This window comes from Equus przewalskii, chromosome 2 (genome assembly GCF_037783145.1).
Source record: "Equus przewalskii isolate Varuska chromosome 2, EquPr2, whole genome shotgun sequence".
NCBI lineage: Eukaryota > Metazoa > Chordata > Mammalia > Perissodactyla > Equidae > Equus > Equus przewalskii.
The window spans coordinates 31,362,283-31,372,067 of NC_091832.1; the positions used below are offsets into that span (position 1 = coordinate 31,362,283).

Below are 9,785 nucleotides of genomic sequence, written 5' to 3' on the forward strand. Positions count from 1 at the left end.
GTGCCTACCCCGTGTGGAGTGCTTTGAGTCATCTCACTTAGTGCTCACCATCGCCTTGGGTATGGTTACCCCATTTTACAGAAAAAGAAATGGGCCTGGAGAGGTTAAATGGCTTTCCAAAGGATACACAGCCTAGATTCCAACCAAGTCTGTCTGCCCTTGCTGCCCACACTCTCCCCATTAGGGACACTGCCTCTTGGGAACCCTCTACGATTCCATTTTTTGTGGTACCCGCATCAATTTTAGATGGGGTAGGACGGTACAATTCTGTGCTATCTAAAGAATTCCTAGCCTCACAGTTGGGCGTGAGGAGTGGGAGAGTTTGCCTCATGGCTGGGTAGGGTCCTAGTTCTTTTTAGACACTTGAGTAATTTAACCATAAATAACTGGGCACTGGGAACAGGACACTAACTAATAAAAGCATAGCCTGGAGTCATGTTCGATAAAAAAAAATTCAAGTCACTGAGTGGGTGGATGTATCTGCAAAACAAAAGAAAAGCCCCTTTCCCAGCCCAAGCAGAGAAGTCTCCTGTACAGTTAAGAGACAACAGGCTTCTGGGCACGTAGCCAAGGTTCTGGGGATATTTATAACTTGAAGAGGGTGGGAGTCCCTAATAAGCTGCTATATTCTTTTTCCATCACTTCCCTCTCCAAGGCTACAGCGAGCTCAGAGCTCTTCCCCACGCAGAATGCCTGCTTTCCCCAGTCCTCGGCTTCCATTGTCTAATTTTCTCATCCTGGCTGGGGAGAGGAAAGGCTGCAAGTCCTTCCGTTCGGAGGAACTCCAATTGAATGCAGCTTAGCTGCTGGTGGTGTTTCTTGGCTAGCTGCTGTGCTCTCAGGGATCTGCCTATGAGCCTGTGGTTTCTCTGAGTTGCCTAAGAGTCTGAGCTCTCGGGAATCTGCGAGTCTTTGGGATCTGCCTACGATCTCTGGGCTTTGCCTGCAAGTCTACGGATTGGAGAGCTACCCGCAGGTCTATCCGGGATCTGCCAGAGATCTCTAGAACCTTTCCGAACGCCTTAAGTCTCAGAGAACTCTGCCTGCGGATTTGGAATCTGTTCGAGGCCTCTCGGATCTTGGAGCCGCTGATCCAGCGGATTTTTTGCGGGCCAGGTGGTAAGTCTGTTGGTTCCCAACTCGGGTTTTCGGCTTCCTACCTCCAGCCGGTCAGGAACTGCTAACATCCCAAGGGCCCGCCCGGCTCAGGCCCTCAGAGGCGCACTATCCCAGCGGTGCGGGAGGCCACCAAGAACCCTTTTAGCAGACAACCCCTCCAGGGATGATAAGGACAGCCCGTCCCAGCGCAGGGGCTGGCGCGCTCCTCCTTACGCGCCCTATCCCCCACCCTCGCTTCTGATTGCCCTTAGGGTCCCCCCTCCCCCTGCCCCACGCTGGGTGCAACTCAGCCCACTCCTCAAGGGGCGCCCTCTTTAGAAGGACGCAGTCGGACGCGCCTATAGGGTTAACAGCGATGGAGCCCGGACACAGCCTGGCCCAGCCGCTGACCGCACTCGCTCGCAGCGGGCCTTGCGGGGCCTCCTGGGAGTTGTAGTCTGCGTAGCGGGGAGCCAACGCCGCAGGCGCCGCCGGGAGATGTAGTGCATGGGCGGAGCTCAAAGTTCCAGCGCGGCCGCTGAGTCTCCCCTGGGGAGTGGGCGGCTGCCGCTTTCCTCTCAGGCCTGGGCTGCCAAATGAGAGCTAATCCTAGCGGAACCCAACACAGGCCAGCGCCTAAATTAGGCCCGACGTCGCAGTTTAGGTCCGACTCAAGATAAGCTTCTAGTGAGGAGAGGAGAAGCAGGGCAACCGCCCTGGCTTAATCGGGCTGTGGTCTCCAAGAGAAGAAAGCAGCAGATACTCTGTCCTAGCTAGGAGGACGCGCTGCTTTCTTCACCCTTTTGTTCTTTTCCCTCTTTGGCTTTTGGCCTCCGACTGGCCTTTGTACGCCGGTACGGAACTCCAACTCCCGGCAGGCCATGGGGGCGGGCGCAAGCGTGGTAAAGGGGCTCAGCCGTGCTACAAGAGGCGGGCCTAGTGTTCGGCATCTAATTGGCAGAGCGTTTTCCGAGCTTTGCTCGCTGATTGGCTGACGCAGCTGCCGGAAAGGGCCCAGCCTCGAGCTGAGGCGTTCTGAAGAGCGGAGGCGTTCTGTGGGCTGGGTTGAGAGCCTCCTCCCTGAGACAGCATCTGCTTGACCCCGGGCCTGGGAGGGACCGAGCCAGGGGGCTGTCTCAGTAAACTCCGGCATTGCCTCCACCCCATGGTGGCGGAGACACAGAGGGCGGGTCGCGCTCGAGGGTCAGGGAGGAGAGTGACCCAGCCCGGGTCCAGGGCCCTCCCCACCCGCCTGGCGGCCAGAACTCCAGCCCTGGGGAGTGGGCAGGGCCTGTTTTCTGTGCCTCACGCCCTGCTTTTCGCCTCCTCTAGCGCTGTCTGCTAGCTGCTTTTCCTGCTCTCTCTCCCGGGAGGCGGATCCTTGAGCCCGAGATGGCAGCCACCCTGCTCATGGCTGGGTCCCAGGTAAGCCGGGGGTGGCTTCTCGGACCCTGCCTCTGCTTACCCATCTCGTCCCGGCGTTTCTTTGCTCTCCAAATCCCGATGGGAAATTCCCTGGAGTTAGTAATTCGCTCGCTTCGGTATTCTGCCTCCAGGGACCCAGTACCAGGCCAGTACAGCCACAGACATTTATTGAACACCTGCTGTATGCCTTTAAATAATGGGGAGACAAAAGATGGATGAAACTGGCCCGGGCTTTCCCCGCCTGCTATAATCTGTAGGGAGACAGACGCATCTAGTAAGCCGTGATACAACGTGATAACAACATTTGCCATGGAGCAAAGTTGTGGTGGTGTGGGAACCAAGAAGTGGGAGTGATTAATTCTATCTGAGGGGTCCAAGGGAGGAGTGGAGCAAAGCAGAGGGATGTGGGGCATTGAAGAACAGTTGGTACTGGAACAGGGCCTTAAAGAATAGCAGGATTTCACTAGTCTGAGAAAGATATTCCAGGTAAAGAGGAACATTGTGAGTAAAGGTATGGAGTGATGTAGCTGCTAAATGTGTTCTGAGAAATATATGACGAGGAGAAGGTTCCAGAGTAGGGCAGGGATATCAGGTTATGAGGCCAGAGCAGTCAGCTTGTAAATTGCTCCCTTCTTTACCCCATCTCTTTTTTGCTTGTTTATTTCTTCTTTGGACTCCCCAGATCAGATTTAATACCTTTTGCTTCCTCGACACTTCTAGCCATGTGTCTAATTTCAAGAAGAAAAGCTGGTACGAGCCTCCTAGATACCAGGTAATGAGGAAGCATTGTGTGATTTCAGGCACCTGTGACATTTGAAGACATGGCCATGTACCTCACCCGGGAGGAGTGGAGACCTCTGGACCCTACACAAAGGGACCTTTACAGGGATGTTATGCAGGAGAATTATGGAAACGTTGTCTCTTTAGGTAAGTAAAGATTCTCCACCTTTCTTCAACCCACGTTTTTGAGACTGTGTCAAAAATGGCTTAGTTCTTTCAACACAACTTAGTAGTTTGATTTTTTTAAAGCACTTACTTGGATATTGGCCTGAGTGGAGTCCTCAGGCAAATCTTTGAGTGTGGAAACATCAAGGTCATGTTGTCTAAAAGGAAAGAATGTTTCTGCACATGTTAGAAACGTTCAGATTTCTTGGGCCCTGAGTCATTTGCCGTTCTCCAGCCTGTTTGTACAGATCACTGACCAAACAGGTCTGACATAATGGTGCTTGCCAGGATATAAATGCCCCTGTAAACAGCGCTTTTACTAGAAGATGAGGGGGTTCAGACCCAGGTTCATGGGAGGGCAAAAGCCACCTCTTTGTGTTTGTTTTGGCTTCAGAGCCCCAGCTTTGCCTGAGGTCCTTTATTTACGTGGAGTAGGTACTTGTCTAGAGATGTTTCAGAGTTGATCATACATTTTGAGTGTGTCAGATGTTGTTCCAGGAGAATCTTGAACTAAATGAGATCACAAATTCTATTAGAGAGGGAAGCTAATTTTTTTGATCATCTGCAAACTTGTCTTTTGCCTATCCTTTCATCTGGGTGTAACTAGAATAGACAGTTAACTTCTTGAGCTGAACAGTCTTTGACTCACTTTATCTCCTGTTAGGACTTGACAGAAGTTAGCAACCATGGATGTTCACTGGGTCATCTGTCACTCATTAGGACTAATCCTTTTTCTGAGATCTTTATTCCTATAGCCTTTTCCAGGACAAAAGGTGACTGTGAAGGATTTTCTTTTTAACTTGAGCGCTCTCTGATGTCCCAACTTTCTTGGATCCTTCCTTTAGAAAAGCAACTAGAAATGAAGTTATCTACCTAGATCTATTGCAGTCTGTAACCCAAATATTCCCTTCAATCCAACAAAAACAAGAAATGAGACTCTTAAAGAAATGTGAATTTATATGTGTATGGTCCAGCCCAAGGAGCATTTGTTAGAAGGATGGAAGCATGGAAGCACCAAAAAGAAAAAAGAGAAAAAAAAGTTTCTTGCCCAGATAAATTCAGGAATGGGTTAAATAATGTTTACAAAGTTCCTTTACTTCAAGAGTCTTCAGACTCTTTAATGTGTTATGAGGCATTGTGAATTTCTAAGAAGAGGGACCCTTTTCTCCCAGCATACCTAGTAACCTCTTTCTGAAGAGTGTACCAAGAAACACAGCTTGTAAAATGCAGTGTCTGGTAGAAAGTCTCTTGTAGACAGTGGTTGTGTATTTTGATTTTCATTTAAAGACTGTACTTAGTCAATGCCAAGAATGTTCTGAGCCAGGTATCTTTTTTGCCTTCTCCAGCCTTGCCACCTCTATTTTCAATAAAAAGCCACTGGAAAGTAGCAAGTAACATTTGGCAGTCACTTTACCTGTCAACTAAGACTTGGTATAGGGGCCAGCCCCTTGGCTGAGTGGTTGGGTTCATGTGCTCTGCTTCGGCAGCCCCAGGTTTTGCTGGTTCGGATCCTGGGCACGGAGATGACACCGCTCATCAGGCCACGCTGAGGCGATGTCCCACATGCCACAACTGGAAGGACTCACAACTAAAATATACAACTATGAACTGGGGGGATTTGGGGAGAAAGAGCAGGGAAAAAAAAAAAGATTGGCAATAGTTGTTAGCTCAGGTGCCAATCTTTAAAAAAAAAAAAAAGACTTAGTATAGATCGATAAAGATTCATTTTTCTCTGTGCTAACCCAGTAGGTTCTTAGTAAATATCATATAATAGTAATGATGAAGGCTTGACAAGAACATATACATACACTCACATGCATTCACACAAAAAATATCTAGGCTCTTGGCTTTTAGAGATTCTAACTTAGAGTCTCTTCTATTTTCTATCTCTGGTTGTCTTCTTCTTTCAAAACCAGGAAGATATACAATTTTCATAAAGAACCATTTTAACTGTAATGATACAGAGCATGAACTTTTATTAGACCTGCCTGGATTTGAATCCTAGTTCCACCATTACCACTAAATGACCTTTTGCAAGTCACTCCTTGGGTCTTGGATTTCTCATTCATAAAGTGGAAATCATCATAATGCCTCACTCTCAGGGTGGTTGAAGTAATTCATGTAAAGAACTTAGCACAGTGCCTGGCACACAGTAGGTAATTTTTTGTGTGTATTTACCAGTATTATTATTTACCCTTTGTTACAGATTTTGAGATCAGGAGTGAGAATGAAGTGAATCCAAAACAAGAGATTAGTGAAGATGTGGAATTTGGGACCACATCTGAAAGACCTGTTGAGAATACTGAGGAAAATCCCGAAAGTGAAGAGGCCTTTGAAAGCAGGGATAGAGCAGAAAGACAATGGGGAGATCTAACAGCAGAAGAGTGGGTAAGCTATCCTCTCCAACAAGTCACCGATCTGCTTGTCCACAAAGAAGTCCACACAGGCATCCGATATCACATATGTTCTCATTGTGGAAAGGCTTTCAGTCAGATCTCAGACCTTAATCGACATCAGAAAACCCACACTGGAGACAGACCCTATAAGTGTTATGAATGTGGAAAGGGCTTCAGTCGGAGTTCACACCTTATTCAGCATCAAAGAACACACACTGGGGAGAGGCCCTATGACTGTAATGAGTGTGGGAAAAGTTTTGGAAGAAGCTCCCACCTCATTCAGCATCAGACAATCCACACTGGAGAAAAGCCCCACAAATGTAACGAGTGTGGGAAAAGTTTCTGCCGGCTGTCTCACCTAATCCAGCACCAAAGGACCCACAGTGGGGAGAAACCCTATGAGTGTGAGGAGTGTGGGAAAAGCTTCAGCCGGAGCTCTCACCTAGCTCAGCACCAGAGGACCCACACAGGCGAGAAGCCTTACGAGTGTAACGAATGTGGGCGAGGCTTCAGTGAGAGATCTGATCTCATCAAACACTATCGAGTCCACACGGGGGAGAGGCCCTACAAGTGTGACGAGTGTGGGAAGAATTTCAGTCAGAACTCTGACCTCGTGCGCCATCGCAGAGCCCACACGGGAGAAAAGCCGTACCACTGTAATGAATGTGGGGAGAATTTCAGCCGCATCTCACACTTGGTTCAGCACCAGAGAACCCACACGGGGGAAAAGCCATATGAATGTAATGCTTGTGGGAAAAGCTTCAGCCGAAGCTCTCATCTCATCACACACCAGAAGATTCACACTGGAGAGAAGCCCTACGAGTGCAATGAGTGTTGGCGAAGCTTTGGTGAAAGGTCAGATCTAATTAAACACCAGAGAACCCACACAGGAGAGAAGCCCTATGAGTGTGTGCAGTGTGGAAAAGGTTTCACCCAGAGCTCCAACCTCATCACTCATCAAAGGGTTCACACAGGAGAGAAGCCTTATGAATGTACCGAATGTGAGAAGAGTTTCAGCCGGAGCTCAGCTCTTATTAAACATAAGAGAGTTCACACCGACTAAGTCCTGTAATTATGATGACTGAGAAATGATTCATTTGAAGGTACAATTTTATTGATATCAAAGAGCTCTCTCAAGACAGCTCTCTCTTGGAGCTGCTTTTACCATACTGAGTTTCCTTGTTGTGGGCCACAGTTTAAAACGTCAAAGAAGACAAGCCACTTGAAATTCTGACCCACAGCTTTGGGAATGTTATCCGCTCCTCCAAAATAGTGATTTTTATTCACTCGAATTACTTCCTCAAAATCAGCCCCACGGGTAACTGGAAATCTGAAGACCAGGAGATGAATGATGATAAATTCTCAGGCCTGGAAATGGAGTAAATCTTTAAAAGTTCTTTCTCCTATCCTTGGCCCAGAGAACTACGCTAGGGGAAATATTGGACTGTGATAGGGTGGTCACAGCTGCTTTGGAAAAAGAAGCCAGAGACTTGGCCTGAATTGCCACACCTATTCACTCACCATGGTAGTTTGGTACACACATCTTCCCCTTCAAAGGGCTGTTTCCTTGAGTTGCTCATGCGTTTGTATCTTCCTGTCTTCCTGAGAGCAGGATTCTTCTGCACAATGAAGGCAATGATCATAACTTTTCTCCTCATTGTTTCTAATTAACTTTTTTAAAGCTTGCATCTTTGTGAAAGCTAACTGAAGATACAGATTGAAACAAAAAATGAGATACAGGTTTGGGGACCAAGGACTCATCAGCGGTGGTGACTTTAGCAAGAGATGTCCACTGTTATTGCCATTAATCATAATTTATTAATTTTCTTTGGGGATCACTGTAGGGAACATTGTAGGGAAAATATCTTCAAGGAAAGATAGGACCATAAGTGATGATGGAGTGTAAGTGGAATTGACCACTTCAGGGAAGGAGGCACAGAGTCCCTTCCCAAGGAACACAGGCCATTTCTGTGTTCTTTCCCCTCTACCCTTTAAGATCAATTCTCCCTATACTGCTAACTCTCGAATTTGATAAGGGCCACATCCCAGTGTTTATCTTAGCTTGCGTAAGGGCATGTGTATGTACAGTAAAATGTGTGTTCCTGTGGTTTTTCCAATAGCAGAAACTGAATTCACACAGAATTAGCATGTTCTTGGGTGATGTTGATCATGTGACAGAACTACACACGTAACTCCAATATGAGAAGTGTCCTTTGTTTTCATTCTTTATGAAAAAAAATTTCAACAGTAGTGCTCTAGTGTGCACTCTCCTGTAAGATCTGTGTTTGTACTGAACTAAGCACTTGTTTATATGTATCAGTCGATTGTGGGAGATATGACCAAATAGGCTGATTGTCCTGTTCTCAAACTGAATTATCTTCTCTTCGGCCTAGTCACAAGGACTTAATAAACCTAGATAGGAATGTATTTCGATCCTTCCAGCCTACACATATAAGTGGTTAAAGTAAGAGTTGAACCAATTTAAACCCAGTAGTGTCAGTTTTCCTTATCACAGCCCAAATAGAAATTAAGAAATATCCCAAATGTTGATGGTTATCCAAGCATCCAAGGAGATGGGAGAAGGAAAGAATTGATGCCCAGGAGATGGGACTGGAGTAAGGATTTTTTTTTTTGCGCGTGCCCCACGTTATTTCTACTGTGCTTTATTGTGAGTGTTGTAACATTTGAAGAATACTTTTGCCATAGCTCTTTGGTACTTGGTGTTAAAGGAACCAGTGGTCTCTCTTGGGTGGTGTACTCTAGTGAGTTATTAGGACCCACGGCTATGTGGGACTGCATCCCTTGCAAATAACACAACCCCGAAAGTAACAAAATAAAAAACCACTCCACCAAGGAGGTTTCTTTATGTTGCCACTCCTATTTAAAGACAAACTTGGGCAGGGAGCATGTTTTCTGTTCTATACAAAATCTAGCTGACTGTGGGTATTCCTATTTTAATTGTTGAGTGACTTACATGTTCTTGATGACTAAACTCAAATATGTCTTCTCGTATCAGTGTTGCTGATGGTTGCAGTGAATATCAGAGTTCTCCTGTTGTTTCTGGATGCCACTACAGGCATGAGCTTTGGAGTGGCCGTGGGAGACACCGTCTCCATGACCCAACTGTATTTCATCCCCTTTTCCTTCCCTACTCTCCTGCCCCACCCTAGCCTGTTCCTGCTGCTGCTTTTGGCTTCTAAATGCCCCAGCCATCTCTCCATACATCTACACTCCAGCTGAGAAGTTAAGAGGGCTAGGGCCAGACCAGCTCAGTCTCCTCTCTTTCTGCCAGTTGCTGCCCATTTGCTGTGCTGAACTTTGTGTAGAAGTCAGGCATTGGACTCTCTTTGCTAATGCTTTTTGCATGCCTTCTGCTCCCAAGTCGCTGCTGCTTCTGCACATCCCCTGAACACTTTGTGCCTGTTTTCTATGGTTGTGGAGAGTGAGTGAACAAGTAAGTATGTAGAGCAGTTTTCCTTATGGTATTGGTCACAGTTATCCTAGTGTCTATCTACATCTGTATTATTCTAATAATATTCTATAATTAAAAGTATAATTTTTAAAATCAAAAAACTGAGAATTATTTTAGTAATCCAGCACTGGTTCATAAAATGTCTTTTCATCAGATTCATTAAAATTGGGCACAATTGTCTTTACACGGATGCATTTGTACAGATGTTCTTGTGGAAATTTGGAAGTACAGTGTGTCTTCACACATTAGTGGGCTCTCTGGATATTGCCATATTTTGGGGAGATGCAAAAACTGGACAGTTTCCTATGAATATTAGGCTGGAGGCAAAGCAATGTGGAAATATTTGGTATGGGTGATTCATTGGCTTTGGAGAATGAAAAAAAAAGACAACAGAAAACAACCACATCCAAGAAGAAAAATGAGAGGAGGCCTTGTTGCTTTAAGGAGAT

At 46.3% G+C, this 9,785-nt stretch overlaps 1 protein-coding gene across 2 annotated transcripts; it reads left to right on the top strand.

The window, feature by feature from the left end:
- The first annotated feature begins 461 nt into the window (after positions 1-461).
- On the top strand, positions 462-9,526 carry ZNF436 (zinc finger protein 436). Of its 2 annotated transcripts, XM_008520747.2 has the most exons (4): positions 462-1,119; positions 2,431-2,523; positions 3,324-3,450; positions 5,675-9,526. In XM_008520747.2, the coding sequence occupies exons 2-4, from the start codon at positions 2,491-2,493 to the stop codon at positions 6,925-6,927; spliced, it is 1,413 nt and encodes a 470-aa protein (XP_008518969.1). In that variant the 5' UTR covers positions 462-1,119; positions 2,431-2,490; the 3' UTR covers positions 6,928-9,526. The 2 variants fall into 2 exon arrangements, with proteins under 2 accessions (XP_008518969.1, XP_008518971.1); XM_008520749.2 differs by lacking the exon at positions 2,431-2,523 and having other exon boundaries at positions 519-1,119.
- Positions 9,527-9,785: the final 259 nt, after the last annotated feature.

Coding starts and splice junctions, on each gene's coding strand:
- ZNF436 (XM_008520747.2), top strand. CDS start 2,491: ATGGCAGCCACCCTGCTCATGGCTGGGTCCCAG. Junction 2,524..3,323: donor TGCTCATGGCTGGGTCCCAG/GTAAGCCGGGGG, acceptor GTGTGATTTCAG/GCACCTGTGACATTTGAAGA. Junction 3,451..5,674: donor TGGAAACGTTGTCTCTTTAG/GTAAGTAAAGAT, acceptor CCTTTGTTACAG/ATTTTGAGATCAGGAGTGAG.